We start from the raw sequence: 21,147 nt of genomic DNA, 5'->3' as shown, positions 1-21,147 counted from the left end.
TATTGTTCGATTTTATTTGTCGATACATCACATTATTATATTATTATTATTATTATTATTATTATTATTATTATTCATGCATTCAACGCGTAAAGCCAAAACAATATTCGACTTAGCACGAGAATCGTGCACAAATTGATGGACCTTTGAACCATATTTTTCTAAGTGAAGAATAGGTTTAGACATACTTAATTAATACATACCAACCTTTTCTATAATTAAGAACATTTTTTATTAAATCTTTGACTTATTAAACTCTTGTTTTTCTCATTGAAACTCAACGTCTTTTCATGAAAACTAATATCTATTACTAAAACTTTTTATAATTTAATGCTTTTGATATTTTTATTATTTAATTACAATATTAAGATCATTCAAAATTTATTTTACATGTTTAAAATTTATAATATTATTATAAAACATAGTTATCAAAGGCTCAAAGCGCACCAAGGAGCCAAGGTGTCTTGGAGCCTAGGTGCAAGGCGCAAGATGCAGGCGCGCGCCCGAGAGAGCCAAGGCGCAAAAATAAAAATATATATTAAAAATAAAAAAAATTATAATTATACTATCACACCTCAAGTAACATAAAACTATATAATAATAACTAACAAATATGCAAGTAATAATTAGTTTATAATCTAAAAGAGATAAGAAAATTAATAATTTAACAAGTAACAACAAGCCAACAATAATATACATACCAATTTATAGTATCATAATCCAATTATAATAATAGAAATTAATAATTTATGATAACACAAACTCAATTACAATATTTCTAATAATTTCTAAGAAGACCTAATAACAATTAGCAATAAGAAAATAAAGTAATAAAACATTTTTAATCCAATAATAAAACTAAAAGCTAATAAGAGTAATTGAATTAGCATAGTAGCATCTCAAGTGGTCAAGTCTAAACATAATTTCACATATTCACAATAAACAATATGTCAAAATCACAAATTTATACTAAAAAGAAAAGAAAAAGAAAAACATTGCAGGGTGAGGACTAAGGAGAGAGCATGAAAAGAAAAAAATAAAAAATTGCAGCTGCTGTAACAGTGCAGAAACCAGAACAAAGAGAGCATGGCATTGGCAGTAAAAAAAAAAAAAAGATACAGAAGAAGAAAGTGCAGTGCAGAAACAGTGCAGGAAAGAGAGAGAGAGAGCATGGCATAAAAAAAATGCAGAAAAAGAAAGTATAGTGCAAAAACAATGCAGGAATATTGCAGGAGAGAGAGAGAGCATGGCAGTCCAAAAAAAAAAAAAAAAAGAGAAGCAGAAAAAGAATACCCAGCATAGGAAAGGAAGAGAGAGAGAGAAAGCATGGCATTGGCAGCAAAAAAAAAAAAGAAGGAAACACTGAAACAGAAAGAAAAAAATGCAGCACAGGGAAAGAGAGCAGAGGAGAGCGAGAAGAGAAGAAGAATAATAATAATAATAATAATAATAAAAATAAAATAATAAGAAAAAATACATGCCGGGTTTGTTTGATTCCTCCCTCACTCCTCTTCTTCTTCTTCTTTTCCTCTTATTTTTTTTTTCCTTTTTGCTGGCTGCTGGACAAACTTAAAAAAAAAAAAAAAAATTAGCAGCCTAGCTTTATATCCAGCGCCTTGCCTCATGGGGTGCACCTCGATGCGCCTCGGTGAGGTAGTGCGCCTTGCCTATCTCGAGGCACCTAGGCCTGCGCTTGGGGCGCGCCTTTGATAACAGTGTTATAAAGATGTAACATCTCATCCGAAAATGGAAGGTCTCGGTTGGAGTGGTATTCTGAGAGGGCAAGGCTCGCTAGTGTCATTGTCTAAATGGAGGGCAGGAATGAACCGAATTATACATTGAAATAGGGGAAACCAATCACTAGATGCGCCTTTTAGTGGAATAGCCTGAATAGTTGGAAAAACCCAAAGGCTAAGCGTGTTCGCTTGAGAGAAATCCTAGAATGGGTGACCTCTTGAAAAATTCTCTATTCTATCTATGGGACAAAACCTCATGTGGGTTATAATTCCTCTAATAGTTGGAGCAGGGAGCGTTACAAAAGATATTTGAGTTCCATGATTTCTTTATTAAAAAAAATCATTTATTCATTTTCTTAACAGGCTTTCCATTTGATTAAGCATATTCTAAAATTATAAATTATTTAAAATTTATGTTATTTTTTAGTTTTTTCAACAATAATCTCATTAAAAAATTATAATAAATTTCACAAATTACTTACTAAAAAAGTGAACACCGAATAATAAATCAATCTTCGTGTCTAATAATCTATTTTGAATAATCGAGAAACATATTTTATTTATTTATTCATTTTCTTTCCTGACACACACACTTTATGTAGAATCATAGTTATTAAATTCGGACTAAATTGATGAATCAAACCAATGAATCGAGTTTGTAATTAAATCAGACAAAAAAAAACTCAATATGACTCAATTGATTTGACCAGTTTAATTATTCGATAAAATATTTTTTTTTATTAATATTGATATAGAGAATTAAACTCAAAACTTCATAAAAAAGTTTTTAAAATCAAAATCAATCGAGTTAACTTGATAGTTGTGTGTTTTTTATTTCAATATATTTTTTTAACATATATTTAATATTTCATACATGTTAAAAAGTGAATTGTATATTTATAAAAAATTTTAATGTATCATATTACTTAATACTTTCATATAAAATTTATATAAATGTAACTTAATAAATATTTATTTTTTTAATAATTAAAATTTAATTAATTATATTTATTTACTTATATTAACTGATATTATATTTAATTAATTTAGATATGATTACATTCATCCAATTTCTTCATTGGTCAATTTTCATACGTGCAGAACTCTTTCCTTTTGATTGAGGATATTTAAAAATAAAAAATTATTTATTAAAAATTTTAAATATACTAAGGGCCTATTTGGTTTAATTATTGAATACAACTGATAGCTGTTACTGTTAGCAAATAACTGATAGCTGATGATAGCTATTTTATATTAAGTGTTTGATAAAATTATATTTACTTATATTAACTGATATTATATTTAATTAATTTAGATATGATTACATTCATCCAATTTCTTCATTGGTCAATTTCCATACATGTAGAGCTCTTTCCTTTTGATTGAGAATATTTAAAAATAAAAAATTATTTATTAAAAATTTTAAATAAGGGCCTATTTGGCTTAACTGTTGAATACTAATTTATAGCTGTTATTATTAGCTAATAACTGATAGCTGATGATAGCTATTTTATATTAAGTGTTTGATAAAATTATATTTAATTATTACTGTTAATATGTGAAATGATTAATAAAGGTATAAATAATATAATTTATTTTATTATTTAAATAAATATAAAATTATAAATTTATTATATTATATTTATTTATTTTATTATTAAATTAAATATATAATTATTAAATTAATATATTATATTATTTAAATAAATATATAATTATTACTCTTTTATATTATATCATTTATTTTATTATTGAAATAAAAAAATAATTATTTTTTAAAATAATTAAATAATTTTAAAAATATAAATAAAATAATAAAATAATTATTATTATTACTAGAAAAATTTATAATTAATTTTAAATTTTTAGATGTAAATAAATATTTTATATTTATTTTATTAATAAAAAATATTTTAATAGAATTAAAATATGATAATGAATTCATTTTTAAAATTAATTCAAAAATACTTGATCGTAAATTTGGGAATAAAAAAAGAGCAAATTCATATCCATAATTGAAGTGTTAAATTATGCAAGGATTCAAAGCACTAATTACTAATTAGTGATTACAAAAGCTAGCTGCAAGATGCAAGAGAGAGAGAGGAAACCATTTGGGTTTAGCATTCCACAAAAAGGGCAGCTGCTTGCTTCTGCTTTGCTCTATTACATCGTTTTTGTGTATATTACTGTATTCTTTTGTGTTACTAACAACTTCACATTTGACCTTAACCACCACCGCCACCACCAACCAAAAACCCTAATAAAAATAAATAATTGAGTATTCACGTTTACTCAATGGTCAGTCAATAAATCCTTCTCCTAGAAACCTCGCCAGACTCTCACCGTCCACCCCATCATATTCATACCCTTCAATCGATCCGTCAACAACGCCGCCCTCCTCTGCCACCATCAACCCACGCCCGTCCTCATTTGAACCCCACGCGCCTCCCTTTCCCGCTTGAAAAAACTCACAAAACCCATCAATGCCACAGGACTTTCCAACATTTAGAATCCCACCCATGTCTACGCTGGCCATGACCGACGACTCCCAGTCAGAGAAAGAAGAGCCACAGCTCTCCTCGTTGCCGTTGATGGTGATGTAAGAAGAAGAAGACTGAAAAATCAAAGGTGAAGAGTAGGGATTTTCAATGAACTTGACCCTTGTAGTACTAGTACAAGTTGCAGAAGCTCCTTCAGGGTGCGTGTCAAGAAACTTCATGAGTTCATCTATGGTTTCATCATCCATTGAAAGCCAAGCTAAAATATCCTCACCCAGATCGCCGGAAGTGTCAGGAAGCGTCCGAGTCGGAGACTTTTTGAAGGCCAAGTCGCCCCCATCATCAAACCCTTCTCTCTTTCTGGGATCCTCCATGAGTTTGAGATGAGAAAAGGAAAAGAAAAAAAGAAGAAGAAGAAGAAGAAGACGACGACGACTGCAGAGTGAAAGAGCCGTATGGTTTGTTAGGTTCTATAAATACTCTTTGTCTCTTCTTGTACAAGAGCACGCATCAGCGTGGGCAAGAACAGTCTGGAAATTTTTTTTTATTTTCTTAAATTTTGTATTTGGTAGGTGGGTCCTGCTCAGATTTTGTGGTTCGATTAGATGGATTGAGAGCCGTATGATGTGATCGGAATGGTCGGAAACAGATGACAGCGTGGCAACGAGTGCCACGTTGAAAGTGAAAGGATAAGGAAGTGACGTGGCTTTGGATGGAAAAGGCGGGAATTTTATGGAGAAAGAGAGAGATGTGTCAGTAAGACTGTTTCGGGATGCCGAAAGCAACCCCGATATACGGATTTGGTTTTTTTTTTTTTTTCGTAATTCTAACTACTTTAGCCGATTTACTTTTTTGCCCTCCATTTCTATTCTTAGCGCCGCTGAAAGCCCCTTACACTAGAAACCCTAGAGGGCCATTAAAAAAAACAAGTAATGGCCCCCTAATCTTCAACTGGTTCTAGTGTCAGTTACCATGGCCACATGGACTAGTCAATCTTCACAGAAGAGTAGATCTCACTCACAAACCACAAGCATGCATATAGAAATCAGTTGACACAGTGAAGGTCAAGTAGGCTCTCCGCCACCAGTTATAATCTTCGCTGCATAGCTGAAAGTTGCAGAGCACGATTACTATCTTGGCATGAGTGATTATTAGAATAACAAAGACTATGAAGAGGAAACCGAACACGTGATAACTTCTTTAGCCAATATAGATGTCAACATGAAGAGCTCCATGAACACTGCCCCAAATGGAAGTATGCCTCCAATAAGAATTTAAGTTAGAAACCACTTTTATATTACTTCAAATTAAGAATTTACCCTTACTACATTCAAGGGATTTTGTCATTTTCCTCAACAAAAGCCCTTTCGTGGCTGTGCCAATTATGCTGGAGACATTGTTCATCAGAGCTGCTTCTTTTCTTGTTTAAACTTTTTCAGTTCAAAGGTGGCAAAACCAATTGGGTATATTGGCCGTGTGATTTCTCATCACAAAATAACAAGCATAAGCATGTAGTGGTTGTGGTTCAACAATCTTGTAAGCCCTTATCTCTGAAAAGCTATATATAAATCTAGTAACATGCCTACATTATCACTACCAATTCCTATCAACCTCAGGGCAAAACGAAACACGTTAAGTCCATACAATGACTAGTTTATTCCTGCCAACTTTTATAGTTCTGTACCCCTCTCAAGGCTTTGAAGCACATGCAATCACATGTGACTTGAACTTCTCAAGCTCTGTCAAAACCTCATCTTCTGGCCTATAGATCAAATCACTCATGCGCCATATCTGCATGGACCATGAAAATAAAATATCAGTTGCTGTATATAGCACAATATCCAAATCTTTTTGTTTATTTCCCCTCAGTTTCAAAATTAGCTTTTGTTTCTGTTCTGAAACATTTGCACATCACAATAAGAACATTCATAGGGAAATAGTAACTGATACCTGCAATGTTCCCCCTCCACCGGTGGTATCACAGTCATCTGACACACTAACAATTGTCCAAGGATCAGATACATTCCAATGGAAGTCGACAACCTTATCCCTGAACAAAAAGAAAATAACTGCTTCAGAAGAGAATTTTATGTCCAGATGGAAATAACAGGAACTATTTCAAAAGAAATGTAGCATTCAACCATTTAAAACATGCTAGATTATCAAATCAAACAACATAAAACACGATCAGATAGGAGAAAGGCAAAAACCCAAGCACAGACCAGAACAAAAGGACAAAAACTTACTGACAGGGAATTTAGCACTTTTTACTAGGCATCCATAATCTGATGAAACCTTTCCAATTGATTTTACTAACACAGAAATGAGATATTAAAGGGCCTTTGACAAAAAGAAGTCAAGAAAGATCGAGTTTGTCTTGATATTGCAGGGTTCTGGAATGCTCACGTTATAGAAATCCATACCACTCATGGTTTGAGAAGGCTGCTTGAGGGCATTGTTAAATTTGATAGAATGAATGAGAAATTGAAATGAACAGTTCATGGTTTCCAAGCATAAAATTTTGGAATTGCATATGAGTTCCAAAAAAAAAAAAAAAGTTAAATTGCAGAACTTTATATATTCCAAGCACAGGCTTGATTGCAATTAAGGAATTTAATCTTTCTTCCAATGTCTAGGAGAGAAAAAGACAAAAAGGCATCAAGTTACAGACCTGTGCCCAGCATGCTGGAAAAACAATCCTGCAGGAGAACTTGGGGCTCTAGTCGGGCGCTCTACCTTCTTACCAACCTGCAAGTTTAGAAAAAGTTATGTGATGCATTCCAATAATCCAACACCATCTATACTTAACAGGAAAGAGCAAAGCAATCAGATATCTAAGCCAAACAAGTAAAGCAGCTGGATCAGACCTGAAAATTTAAGAGGCAGAATAGGAGGAAAAGTTTTTGCTATAAGATAGATTTGCAGGGCTGAAAGCACCCTAAAGAGATCTGAAGTAAGTTTTGGAAAGCCACCAAATGAACAAATGGAAAGACAAGTATATATCGGTAGCTGAACAGTAAATCAACAAGGCCACAATGTTCTGTACTTCCAGTGTTTATGGAAAGGGGAAAAACTGTTGATACGAAATACAGAGGGAAAGAAAATGAACCAATTATGTAAACGTTGCCAGGAACACCCCCTCATCACTTACGTGTTCTTTCTTTCAATCAATGTGAAGGTCTAGGAATCCAAATAATTTTCTAATACACAAACCCAATACATTTAGAGACTGAAAACTACCTACCACATAACATATAAAAAGAGCCATGTGCATTGTGTCATTATCATTTAGCTCCAGTATGATAACATGCAACAAGTAATGTATAAGCACAGTTCGAAGGCTTTCACCAGCTTCTTAGAAGGAAAAAATAATAATAATAATTCACACCCATACTAACATACACTGATGTAGACTGACAACACAGGTAGGTTGATAGATAAAGATCGAGATGGATAATTTCGTGCAAGTGTTTCCAAGTATGGGGAGAACACGTATATGCAGTCTTTTCTGCTTTTGCTTTTATTAATGATTTTTCAGTTTTTGGTATGTCTCAAAGGTCTGCAATGTCTAGGAGATATCTACATGTTAAATTTAGATGCACAGATGAAGCTCCACACCTTCTCATAATCCCAAATATTTAGGAGACCATCTTCTGCCGAACTTCCAAACACAGATGACTTGTCTGGAGACCACTGGAAAAAGAATGAAGAGACTTAGTAATAACTCATACAACTAGTACTTCTGGGTAACCAGGCCACCACAGCAAGGTTGATCAGTACCTGTACACAAAGAACAGCAGCTTTGTGACCCTCAAACTTATAGACAGGTATCCCAACTCCATTAGAAGTGAGATTCCGTCGATCAAACATGCGGACAGAATTATCAGCTGACCTGGAAAAAAATTACAAAAATATAAAAGCTTATAAAAGTTTTCACCATTCCACATAAAAACAAAATAAGTAGCAGCATATCCAAACCTAACAATCCATCACATACCCACTGCCTAAGCAGACATGACAGGTGGAATAAACATAAATTTGTAACATACCCAGTTAAAATAAGGTTATCATCATGGGGATTCCAATCAACACAGTGAAGATCAGCATTGTGTGCCTTCTCAACCTGTTGGCCAGAATGAAAGAGGCACATCATATATTGTCATCAGCTGAGTTCAATCTTAATTCAAAGCTGGAGTATCACTGAAGGTTTAACAACATGATATAGGTTTTTTTCACTCACAAGCAAAGAGAAATTTTAAAGCGATTTCAAGCATTAACAAGGAGAATATGAAAATAAATATGAGACATGTAACCTTGACTGCTGGGCTAGAGCCAACTCGAGCATCCCATAGTATTAGGCAAGAATCATCTCCTACACTACAGAACTCCTGTGCACTTCAGCAGCAATAAAAATTGTCAATTCCATAGAATCAGAAAGCACAGATAGCATCCATACTTCACAGTCACAAAAATGTCAACTCTACAACTTGATCCCCAAACAACAAGAAACAGCAAAATGATTACGAGTGTGTTTGTCAATTTAGAATAGCATTACTTTAACGCTCTTTCCAAAATGAGGTAAAAATGCAGTCTTTAAATAGTTTCCAAGAGCAACTGAAACCATGACACCAAATGGAGCTTATCTGTAATGCAAACAAGATCATGCAAGATACCTGGATGGGCAGAATGTCACATCTTCTACTGTATCCTCATGTCCCTGGTAGATACCTCGAGGTCCTACAGAAGGGCTGTCAGCAGCTTTATCATTGCCATCCCCAGCCTTTTTAATGATTGATCCACCAGATGCTGGAGACTTCCCTGTAGCTGGGTCAGTAGCAGATGCAGTTATATGGTCCTGGATACTCCACAAAACTACTGACTTGTCCTTCCCTGCAATAAAAATCTCTCTGCTTAGAAGAAAACCTTCATAAAGATAGAATCATTTAGTAAAATATGATACAAGACAATCTGGAAGTGCAAACAAAAATATACAAACAAAAATCTCTCTGCTTAGAAGAAAACCTTCATTAAGAAAAAATCATTTAGTAAAATCTAATACAAGACAATCTGGAAATACAAACAAAAATAAAAATGCAGCTATATAAATACTACACTAAACAAAGCTAGGGCGTCATTAATTACAACAGATAGAAGAAGGAATACTTTGTGAATAAGACGAACAAGCTATTTTACACAACTATATACAGTAATAAATGTTAACTTTCCAACCTCCAGAAAGAACAAAGGGTTCAGTTGGGCACATTGCAAGAGCAAATTCTGCATTATCTTGATGTCCAGTCAAAATCTGCAAAATGAGTTCCAGGTTATAATGGCTAGTGCCCTATCAGAAGCAAGCAAATTACTCACTCCAAAACACCTCAAATATCATGCTACTGAAAGATGTTTCTTGGAAAGCAGATTGTTGCAAACATGATTCACATCTACATTTACATTCACGAATGTTATTCTCCCATCATCATGGTAACATGCTACAATAACCTCCACAAATAGTTATTTTAAAATATAAAAACAGTGGAATCATGCCCTCAACTTTCCTTTCTCTAAAGAAAAAGCCCCAGAGAAAGCTATACCAAATCTGGACGAGAATTTGTAGCTCCAAGAACTGCATGGCGATTAGGCTGTGCTTCAACATCCCATATGAGAACCTGAGATTTTCCAATGGAGGCAACATTAAACTAGGCCAACTAAAAAAAACAAAACAAAACAAAACAAAACAAAAACAAATAAATTGAACAAAATGAAGACCCACATATCCTCAACCCAAGTAAATAAATCAAAATATTGGTAAACTTACATTAGGGTTGTCAGTATGAGTGGCCACTATTCTACTATTCTGTGGAAGTTCCCTGATCCTGTTCACCTGCAAAATGGATACTAGTAAGAACCTCAATGTTTTAGAGAACAGTAAAGAGTTAAGGGAGAAGGCACATCAGAGATAGATACGCAAATGCATAAATGCCCAAGAATCACTTTTTTCCAGCACCTCAATTAAAAAATAAACTTTTACAACATATTTGTAACATAGAATGACAATATCAAACGATTCAAAACAATCAATTATGTACAAAACAAAGAAATACCAAAAAATTGTCATATGATATTTTTCCACGCATTTGTCTTTATGAACACATTTTTTCACATATTATCCATACCTCTCCAGGATGTATGATGGTCTTGTACTTCTTAACAAATGGAGAGCGTGCTTCTTCATTAAACTACAGAGTCAATCAACAGACAACAAATCAAAGTTTATGTTACAAGAACAATTTCATGAATCTAAAAGCAGCATGCAAGATCAAGACAGTAAAACACATCACATGGTAGAAATCACCTGAGATATGTGCTCTGCAGCAGCAACTCTAGGCTTGACAACTTCACAATTTGCAATAACCAAAGTATTTGGAACACTACCATCAGTCTGACCACAAAAAAGAAGATAAATAAACAAGACAAAATAAAAACCCACAGGCTTGTTAATTACTGCACAAGAATAGGTTATTTTGATTAGCAAGTTCAGTGTGAGAACACATCTCAACTAGAGAAAACAAAAAAGTAACGTAAAGCACAAAAATCCAACATGCACAAGAAAGAATATATATATATATCAGCATTGAGTGCATTTCTATGTTGCCTAACATGAAATTTGTTAGAATGTGTAAAAAAAAAAAAAAAAAAATTACAAGTGCGCGTTCAATGTCTGAAATAGAATGTGTTATAACAAGTGATAATCTTTCACTCCAAGTCATGCACAAACTAAATTGAAATTAAGCATCAAAAAAGCTACAATCGCTGGAAATTTTTGCTAGTTTATTTAAGGAATTTAGTTTGCCATGTACATTACTAAAACTTCTCAATATGCACACAACTAAAGTCACACTGGTTGAAAAGAAACTGATACAAGCAAACTTGCCTGCTCGGAAAGGTAGAGACGTTGGCGATTCTTGTAAGTAGCTTGCTCAAGCTGTGGACCCCACCTGTTCAGAAGAAGATCGACCAACCAATCAAATGACAATAAAAAAAGAGAGTAGCAGTTAAAGCAAACAGAAGTAAACCCAATCATTACAGAGCTCAGATGCAAAGAAATGAAGCCAAGCAAAACACAATGCTGCATAAATTGGAAAGGGGGAAAAATGCAGGAACTATGACCACAAAATCATCCTTTAATCTCACACTCTTTCAGAACAAAAATGGGAATGAAGCGGAACATAGCTTCACTAGGGTTTATGTCCCAAGTTGCAAAGACGGTACAACAACACCCTCAAGCAATGAAAAAGAAGATAGATCGCAAAAAAGATCATATTACCGTAAAAACCCTAGAGAAGGCAGAGAGAGGTTGACTCTAGCACTAAAACGCAAAAACCCTAGAAAATGAGGTAGACGAGAGTTGAAAAAAGATACCGGCAAGAGAGAGAAGGCCAAATGAGATTATGGTTAGAGAACCAGTCATAGAGAACAGGAACCAAAGACTTCCACTGAGTGTACTTGTCGTCGACGGAAGGTTGCTGAATCTTCTTTCCCTCTTTCATTTTGGCAGAACTCTGCTGTTGCTGATCTTTCTCGTCTTTGGGCTTGGGTTTTCGACCTCTCTTTTTCACCACTTGAGGCTCCATTTGGGAGCTCTCACTCTCGGCCACTCTTGTATATAAGGTAGAAAAGAAAAAGGAAGAAAAGAAGGGGGTTGAAATGGATAGCAAAAACCCACCAGCGCCGGAGTGTACCTACCACAAAACTGTGCAGATAGGAGGGCGGGTATTGGGTTGCTGTAATCCAATGGCGGTGAATATAAAGTGGAGAGGGTTTTAGGTATTCGACGCTCGGTTTGAAGACGGTGGTGAACACGCGTCAGTAACAGGGACAAGGACAAGGAAGGAACGTTAGGAGGAAGAGAGGTACAGGATGATGTGCTTTTGCTGTGACCGAATTTTTCACAGCCTAGGAGGCAGGAGGTGCCTGCAAGTTGCAACTGCAGCCTTCCCCGAACAACAGAGTTTGATATGATGGCAATGGCATAGTTTGAGGACCTAATTGAATTTTATATTTCGAAATTACTACTTTTTATCTTATGTTATTTATTTTAAATTATTTATTAATTTATTAATAAAAAATAAAATTTATTAATTTAAAAATAATTCAATAATATAAATGATTAAAAAATTAAATAAAATATTTTATGTAAACCTATAGCTATAAAATGAATATTTATTTAATAAAATTTTAATTTAAAAAAATAGACTGAGCTAAGTAAATAGGCTTTATTTTCACAATTGGCGTTGCTAAATTATTTATTTAAACTAATAAATTTTATTTTTAATATATATATATATTAAATAAATATATTACACTTAATTAATAGATATTACAATTAAAAATAATTTGATTAATTTTTTAAAATATATAATAAAATTTGTTTAATATTTTGTAATTTATCTCATTAAATAATAATAATAATAATAATAATAATAATAATAATAATAATAATACCAAGGGCGAACTTCTTGAAAAAATTACTTTTATATGTATATATATTTTCCAAGGTGTTGACACACTACGAATATTTCTTTTATTTTTATTTTGTTATTATCATTGCACTTTTCATATTATTAGTATATTTTCTAAGAATAATAATAATATTAATAAGGCTAATGTTAATGATGAAAATATGATATAATTTAATCAATTTCAAATTATTTTATATTTTTTATTTAAATTTTTGTTAAAATATTTTTATTTTTATAATATTATGAAATCTTTATTAAATAAATTGTGTTTAAAAATTTAGTAAAAAATAATGAAAATAAAATATGAAATAATTAATATGAATTTAAAATATTATTTTATTTTTATATATTAAAATTAAAACTATTTATATATTATTTATATATTAAGATTATTAAAATTAAAAATTATTTAAAACTTAAGAGGGTTCCTAATCACTTAAAAATTAAAGTCATTGTGGGCTAGGCCCATTTCATACAGTTGCGTGGCATATGCATTCTAAATTACTTTATTTTATTGCTTTACAGATAGAAGATAAAGCAATTTAATAAAATTTTGCAGTTTATCTTATTCATACAATAGTTGATTAAAAAAAACTATTAATAAAAAAAATAATTATTACAAATATCATATACGACACAATTAATTATTTTAATTTATCATAATTTGATTTAATATAATGAATGGATAATATATTTCTATAATTTTTTAATAAATTGTGCTAAATATAATTCAGATATTGAATTTTTTAAAAAATATTATGTGCTTTTTTTTGCATTAAAAAACTTTATTTTTTCCATTAAGTTAATAATATCAATTTATAAAACCACATGAAATAAATTAAAAAATTTTATTAAATTGTCTTACTTTCCATAAGAAAATAATTTCACTTTGTAAGAAAACAAAGAAACCATAGAATAAAGCATAGGTTAGCAAAAGAACAAAAAGCATCCTTGCATGCATTCCCCATGCCCCCACAAAACTAGAAATAAAGGCAGTGTTTTTAAGCCAGAAACCACCAACAATGATTATTGTTCCGCAGCTCATTAACCAAGAAGCAACAATCTTTTTAACAAACAATGTCAATCTTATATCATCTTTCATGCATATCTTAACTTGTTCATCAAAAATTAATTGGTTCAACATCAAGAACAAAACTTTAATTGATTCGACATTACGACCCTAAACATAAACACCAGAAGCAAGTAGCAGGAACAAGGACCCGAAACCCTGCACCACAGACCAAGATCAACTGTCAGCGATTAACCAAATTTTGCAATAACAAATCAGCAGCTGGTGAACAACAAACTCTACCAGAAAGAAAGATGCCACAGCTCCTGTTGTAAGCTCCTTGGCAAGACTGCGATTTCGCCTAGATGAGGTTGCTTCATAGCTGCACAACATACAACTGTTATAAACCAAATGGGGCATGGTACAAGCTACGCATTTAATATAAAGCGAAGCAAGAAACCAAGTCATACATCATAGCATCAAGGCTCATGCTTAATCATTTGCAATGCTTAGTTGCTTACTAACACTATGATTTTCAGCCAGTGAAAGGGATTAAGAAATTCCAGGGAGAATCCAAGCCCATATAATCCAAGGTGACACATACCACTGAAATTCAACGAACATAAAGAATTCCTCAACAAATTATGCACGGTGGTATTTTAGCAATTTTGGCAGCATCACACATTATTTAAGAAACAAGTCAAAATTTCTTATTTAAACACCTTAGGAGCTGTTTGGTACAAGGTTTAAAAATTGAAAGTTAAGTGTTATTCCTGTAAATTTTAAAAGAGTAACTGTTTAGGGGCTAAAAAATAATAAATGGTGTAATAGTTAATGGTATTTGGTACGAGATTAATAAAAAACATTAAATGAAATATGGTGTACTCCATTTATTAAGCTTTGTTCACCTAGTCTCCCCAAAGTTAACATTTAACCCCTAAATGAGAGTTAAATGTTAAGAAGGTTAAAAGTTAGCCTATTCCCTTACAACATCCAAACAACATTAATGAGAAGTTAAAAATTACAGGGGTAATAATTACTCCTTGTTAACCTCCTACCAAACATCCCCAGTTAGTTAAAAAAATTATACTAGATTACCTTACCACAGGTTTGTACACATTTCGAAACAATATTTGAAAGCACAACCCATTAACCTTGAATACAGAGCAACTCCAATACAGCATTTCAAAGTGAAGCGTCAAACTCTCAAATGCAGCATCGTGGATGAAATAGTGCATTGAATAAACAGGCCCCACCCAGTCAAGAAAAAGGGGGGAAAAAGAAAAGAAACCACAATATGCTGAAAGCAGCATTTCAAACTTGAACTTGTATTTTGAAACATTAATAAATGAATTAATAGATCGTTATATGGTTCACCAACATCCAAAATCCTATTCCAACATCTATGAAAATAGTACAACACATTAATCTTTCTCCAAACTCAAGAAAATTATCCCATAATATATTAAAAGAAATATTTTAAACTGGAAAATACATTTCACGAACTATAGCAAATAGTTTGAAAGACTTTTTTTTTTCCTTTGACAAGTCACATGCATCTGACAAAAATAAATTCTACATATTATAGATGCTTTTCCAACTCCGCCTAAGTAGTTTGCGCTTAACCGGTCCCAAGCCCGGATAAAGGAGGAGGGTTGCGGTAGGTGACAACCAGCGTAAAACTTTCGTCACACCCTATCATATGGATTCAAATGATATAAACGTTGGGACGTCCTCTACTAACGACGTGCTACATCGGAGCCCGGGTGTAGTGATAAATATGCAAGGGTGTAGGGCGTTCACCGAAAGCGACGCGTCATGCCTGCGCCTGGGTGTGGTGTTAAGTGAGCAAGGGTTCCCACATCATGGACGGGTGTGGGTAAAGAAGTTAGTTCATAGGACAGATAGTAGAACAAATAGTGAAACAGAACACAAGATAGACATAGAAAACAATAGAAGATATCATAGAAGGAGACCAATTAGGAAGGAGCAGGATAGGAGGAGGATCAGGGTTGGTACTTGGAATGTTGGATCACTTACAGGAAAATTAATGGAGCTTGTGGATACCTTGGAAAGGAGAAGGGTGAATATTGCTTGCATTCAGGAGACTAAATGAGTAGGAGAGAAAAGTAAGGAAGTGCGTAATTCAGGGTATAAACTGTAGTTTACCGGAAAGGAGAGAAACAAGAACAGAGTGGGTATATCATAGACAGGACATTGAAAGACGCAGTAATAGCTGTGAAAAGAGTAGGAGATAGAATTATACTAGTAAAACTAGTACTAGAAGGAGAAACAATAAATATAGTTAGTGCTTATGCCCCACAAATAGGACTAGACAGTGAGAGTAAACAAAAGTTTTGGGAATATATGGATGATTTAATGCAAAGCATACCGAATGAAGAGAATGTTTTCATTGGTGGAGATTTGAATGAACATGTAGGAAGTGATAGACAAGGTTATGAGAATGTTCATGGAGGTTTTGGTTTTGGCAGTCGAAATGAAGAGGGCAAAACATCCTGGATTTTGCTATGGCATACGACCTAATACTAGCAAATACCTACTTTATAAAAAGAGAGTCACATTTAGTGACTTTAAAAAACGGGCAATATAAAAGTCAAATCGACTTCCACTTAACCAGGAAGACAAATAGAGCTCTATGCAAGAATTGCAAGGTCATTTCAGGAGAGGCTTTAACAAGTCAACATCGGTTGGTGATCTTGGATGTCAAGTTTAGGAACAATTCAAGTAAGGTTAGAAGAAATAGTGTAGCTCGAACAAAGTGGTAGAAGTTCAAAGGAGTAAAGCAAGTGAAGTTCAAAAATGAGCTTCTCGAGTCCGAAGTATGGAAGCTGGATATGAAGGCCAATGATATGTGGATACAGATGGCATAAAAGATTAGAGAAGTAGCTAGAAAAGTACTTAGAGAGTCTAAAGGACATGGACCACCCTCAAAAGAGAGATGGTGGTGAACTGAGGAAGTACAAAAGGCAGTTAAGAGAAAAAGGGAACGGTATAAGAAATTACCTAAATGTGATAATAATGAGGCATATGAACAGTACAAGATAGCAAAGAAAGAGGCAAAAAAGGCAGTTAGTCAAGTAAGAGCACAAGCCTTTGAAAAGTTATATAAGAAACTTAAAACTAAAGAAGGGGAGAAAGATATTTATAGATTAGCAAGGAGGAGAGAAAGGAAATGTCAAGATCTCAATCAAGTTAGGTGCACTAAGGATAAAGAAGGAAAAGTGTTTGTGAAAGATGAGGACATTAAAGAAAGATGGAGAAAGTATTTTAATGATCTCTTTAATAATAGTCAAAATGGTAATAGCGTGAATATAGATTATAGAACAATAGAAAAGAATGTGAATTATACTAGAAGGATTCGATCTTTAGAAGTAAAGGAAGCACTTAAGAGAATGAAAGTGGGTAAAGTCTGTGGACCCGATGAAATACCAATTGAAGTGTGGAAGTATTTAGCAGATATGGGAGTGGCATGGTTAACTAAATTATTTAATAAGATTCTAAACTCAAAGAAAATGCCTGATGAATGGAGGAAGAGTATTTTAGTACCTATTTTTAAAAATAAGGGAGACATACAAAGTTGCTCAAACTATAGGGAAATTAAACTCATGAGCCATATTATGAAGTTGTGGAAGAGAGTTGTGGAGCATCGACTACGTCATGATACTTCTATCTCTCTCAATCAATTTGGTTTCATGCCCGGTCGTTCAACTATGGAAGCGATATTTCTCATTAGAAGCTTGATGGAGAAATATAGAGATGTGAAGAAAGATCTACACATGGTTTTTATTGATTTGGAGAAGGCTTATTATAGCGTTCCAAGAGAGGTCTTATGGAATGTGTTAGAACAAAAGAGGGTATCTATTAGATACATACAAGTATTAGGAGATATGTATGAAGGAGCAACTACTATTGTGCGCACAGTGAGAAAGGATACAAGAGATTTTCTGATCTCAATTGGATTACACCAAGGATCAGCCATAAGCCCTTACCTTTTTACATTAGTTTTAGATGAACTGACAAAACATATACAAGAGAGTATTCCTTGGTGCATGATGTTTGCGGATGATATTGTTCTGATAGATGAGACACGAGAAGGAGTCAATAGAAAGCTAGAACTTTGGAAAAGTACTCTAGAATCAAAGGGTTTTAAGTTAAGTAGAACGAAGACAGAATACATGCATTGCAAGTTCAGTGAAGACCAAACTGTTGATAAGGAAGGAGTTAGTTTGAATGGAGTGATACTGTTCCAAAGTAATCACTTTAAATATCTAAGCTCAGTCCTTCAAGTAGATGGGGGATGTGAGGAGGATGTTAGTCATAGGATTAAAGCCTGATGGTTGAAGTAGAGACGTGCCACGGGAGTTTTATGTGATCGTAAGATTCCCAATAAATTGAAAGGAAAATTTTACCGTACAGCCATACGACCAGCTATATTATATGGTAGTGAGTGTTGGGCACTGAAAGAGTTGTATGCATCTAAGATAAAAGTTGCAGAGATGAGAATGTTAAGGTGGATACGTGGCCATACTAGACTAGATAAAATCCGTAATGAGAGTATTAGAGAAAGGTAGGAGTGGTGCTAATTGAAGATAAGTTGAGAGAAGGGAGATTAAGGTGGTTTGGTCATGTGAAGCGTAGATACACGGAGGCTCCAGTTAGACAAGTAGAGCACATTAGGTTAGAGGATAGAAAGAAAAAAAGGGGTAGACCTAAATTGACTTGGAGGAGAGTAGTACAACATGACCTAGAAGCATTACGCATTTCTGAGGATTTAACCCAAAGTCGTTCAAAGTGGAAAAAGCGAATCCATATAGCCGACCCCAAATTTTTGGGATAAAAGCTTAGTTGAATTGAGTTGAGTATAGATGCTTTTCCAATTGATGAAGAAATCCCAAGAACACCTAGAATCACTAGTATCCAATAGCACTTATAAGGCCCTTTAGAATTCTCCATTTTTATTTTATTGAGTGAATCTTGGACAAAATTATAGGCCACCTAATTAGGACAAGACTGGGAAAAGGTTCAAAAGTCTTGGCCTGAACTGAATGTTGATCAGTTCTAGTGAAAACCCATAGTGAAAACATAAACTTGAGATATTAAAATATTCCTTTTCCAACATACAAACAGTTTGTGACCATGCAAAAAAACTAGCACTTCTAAGGAAGAAGAAAACTCCATTAATGAAAAGCAAAACATATGCCAAAAATACAACAAAAGAAAATTTATTTCCAATTCACAGACACAACGTCCTGACGTCACCTAAATAGCATCATCACAAAAGTTCAAGAACAGTCCTTCAAAACATGCAAGAAACAATATTCATACAAAAAAAAGCATTTTGGAGCTAAAACTAATGAAAAAAGGAACTTGAAAATGCATTATGAGATATATAGATGAACAGAAAGACACACACACACACACAGACACTTATATATATATATATATATATATATATATATATATATATATATATATATATATATTCAGTTTATGAACATCTAACAACAACATCAAGTAGTTTTATCTATACATTAGCACTTCTAACATAAATTTAAAATAACTCCACACACATTAGGGAATGTTCAGAAACAGAAATCGTATATTAAGAGATGCCAAGGATAAACAGAAGGACCTTATTAAATTTCACTAAAAATCTTGAGACAATACCTGCTAAAGCCATTCGCTTTTAAAAGAATCCAACTAAACAGTGCCAAAAAAAATCAAAAGTGACAGTCCAGACTTTGAAGATGTATTTTGAAATTTATAGAACATAAATTACACTGTGCATTTTAAATTTTATAGTAAATAATCTTCTATCAGTTCAATGAACATCAAATTTACACAATGGCGGATCTAAAATATTACTAATAGAAGAATATATTTGTGTATTAAAAATTAGGCATACTTATTTATAATTTAGTTTTTTTTTTTTTTTTTTTGGGGAGAGGGGCGGCAATTTCATGGTAATAAGTATAAATTATAATACATGGAAATTTTATATGAACTGTGAGGGCATGGCAATGCACACACACACACACACATATTTATTCATGTGCTATAAAAATTCATAATTATATAAAAATTCATAATTATTTGATTAAAAGGGGGCAAATTATAATTTATTGGGGCAATTTCATAAAAACAAAGATGATACACAAAAATTTTACATGAACAGTAGGGACAATTAAACTAATTGAGGGGGCAATCTCATAAAAAAATATAAGGAAAGAGTGGGGAACAATGGGGCCAAATGCTCCCACTGCCACCACCCTAAATCAGCCGCTGCATTTACATATAATGCATAATCTTCTAGTATCTTACGAACATCTCATGTAAATAGTCAATACTAAATCTATATGTCAAACTCTAAAGTAGAGTTTCAACAACTGGAGATCATACTTAAAAATAGATGCTCAGGAGAGAAGGGAAAAAAAGGGGCTAACCACAGCGTGATAATTAATAAGAGTGATTTTGAAATTTTAGAATACATTTTGTCATATATATAGTAAAGATAAAATAATTTTCAGCAAGCATTCTTGTAATGTCAATGAGCTTGTTGAGGCGATAAGGAAGCCACACACTTAGCCAAAATTCATACTTTACCAAAAGCAAGGCTTCTCTCTTGTTTCCATCTATAAATAAGATGCATTATGAAAGATCACAAACCTAAAAATTCCAAACAAATTTCATGAAAATCAGCAAAACTTAAGATCAACATCGAAAATAAAAGTCCGAGAAAACAACAATACAATTAACCGCATAAATTGTCAATCACTCTACCACAACCCTAGATCTATCCACACTCAACAGAGAGATACTAGCAAAAATGGAATCGAGCTTACACGAAGAAGTAAGCAGTGAACAAGAGGCCGATCGCAAGCATAGAGACAGCTAGGGTTGGGTAACATGTGTCAGGGACGGGACTCGTGATCGGTTTTGGAGCCTTCAGAAGCAGAAAAACAAAAAAATAATTTTTTTTTTCAGTTAATATTCAAAATGGGAGGTAAGGAATTGAGAGAGACTTACCATTGGAGATGATGAAGAAGGAAGTAGGTCTCTCTCGCTTCGCTCTGGTCTCGATCGAGAGAGTGAAGCCACGCGCTGGTAAAAGTTAATAGGCTAAGAGCTTGGGGTTCAGTTTATATGACCCAGTGAGGAGACTGAGCGACTCCGTGTATCTTGCTTGGTATTATTCAGTGCTCCGTTGTCACGTTAAAGTTTCGTGGACTCTGATTCGAAGAAATCTGAGCCTTTATTAGCTTGCATCTTCAACCGTAATTCCGTTGACCGTTAGAATTTTTATTTTTAAAAAGTTGATGCCTTGTTTGGATTGTCTATGTTGGTCTAACCTTTTTATATTAAAA

At 33.3% G+C, this 21,147-nt stretch overlaps 3 protein-coding genes across 3 annotated transcripts; all 3 read right to left on the bottom strand.

Moving 5' to 3' along the window:
- Window positions 1-3,742: 3,742 nt before the first annotated feature.
- Window positions 3,743-5,080, bottom strand: LOC110650126 (uncharacterized). The gene has a single exon (XM_021804945.2). The coding sequence runs from the start codon at window positions 4,606-4,608 to the stop codon at window positions 4,036-4,038; it is 573 nt and encodes a 190-aa protein (XP_021660637.1). The 5' UTR covers window positions 4,609-5,080; the 3' UTR covers window positions 3,743-4,035.
- Window positions 5,081-5,681: 601 nt separating this feature from the next.
- Window positions 5,682-12,264, bottom strand: LOC110650125 (WD-40 repeat-containing protein MSI4). The gene is made up of 15 exons (XM_021804944.2): window positions 11,654-12,264; window positions 11,166-11,229; window positions 10,587-10,673; window positions 10,408-10,470; window positions 10,050-10,115; window positions 9,826-9,900; window positions 9,464-9,539; window positions 8,908-9,124; window positions 8,548-8,629; window positions 8,284-8,357; window positions 8,015-8,126; window positions 7,853-7,927; window positions 6,906-6,982; window positions 6,185-6,284; window positions 5,682-6,025 (listed from the first exon to the last, which is right to left on the bottom strand). Exons 1-15 carry the CDS (start codon window positions 11,863-11,865, stop codon window positions 5,924-5,926), a joined length of 1,482 nt encoding a protein of 493 aa, XP_021660636.2. The 5' UTR covers window positions 11,866-12,264; the 3' UTR covers window positions 5,682-5,923.
- Window positions 12,265-13,734: 1,470 nt separating this feature from the next.
- Window positions 13,735-21,008, bottom strand: LOC110650124 (uncharacterized). The gene is made up of 4 exons (XM_021804943.2): window positions 20,810-21,008; window positions 20,626-20,726; window positions 14,066-14,144; window positions 13,735-13,981 (listed from the first exon to the last, which is right to left on the bottom strand). Exons 1-4 carry the CDS (start codon window positions 20,810-20,812, stop codon window positions 13,934-13,936), a joined length of 231 nt encoding a protein of 76 aa, XP_021660635.1. The 5' UTR covers window positions 20,813-21,008; the 3' UTR covers window positions 13,735-13,933.
- Between the last annotated feature and the right edge of the window lie 139 nt (window positions 21,009-21,147).

This window comes from Hevea brasiliensis, chromosome 4, assembly GCF_030052815.1.
Source record: "Hevea brasiliensis isolate MT/VB/25A 57/8 chromosome 4, ASM3005281v1, whole genome shotgun sequence".
NCBI lineage: Eukaryota > Viridiplantae > Streptophyta > Magnoliopsida > Malpighiales > Euphorbiaceae > Hevea > Hevea brasiliensis.
Note: the sequence above shows the minus strand (reverse complement) of the source record. Positions and strands in the feature narration are given on the sequence as shown.

Excerpts from the sequence above, each read along its gene's own strand:
- LOC110650126 (XM_021804945.2), bottom strand. The coding sequence starts at position 4,608 with ATGGAGGATCCCAGAAAGAGAGAAGGGTTTGATGATGGGGGCGACTTG.
- LOC110650125 (XM_021804944.2), bottom strand. The coding sequence starts at position 11,865 with ATGGAGCCTCAAGTGGTGAAAAAGAGAGGTCGAAAACCCAAGCCCAAA. Across the intron at positions 8,358-8,547 it reads GCTCTAGCCCAGCAGTCAAG|GTTGAGAAGGCACACAATGC; the intron begins GTTACATGTCTC and ends TCTGGCCAACAG. Across the intron at positions 6,026-6,184 it reads GTGGAGGGGGAACATTGCAG|ATATGGCGCATGAGTGATTT; the intron begins GTATCAGTTACT and ends TGGTCCATGCAG.
- LOC110650124 (XM_021804943.2), bottom strand. Across the intron at positions 14,145-20,625 it reads TTCACTGCTTACTTCTTCGT|CTATGAAGCAACCTCATCTA; the intron begins GTAAGCTCGATT and ends TATGTTGTGCAG. Across the intron at positions 13,982-14,065 it reads CTGTGGCATCTTTCTTTCTG|GGTTTCGGGTCCTTGTTCCT; the intron begins GTAGAGTTTGTT and ends TCTGTGGTGCAG.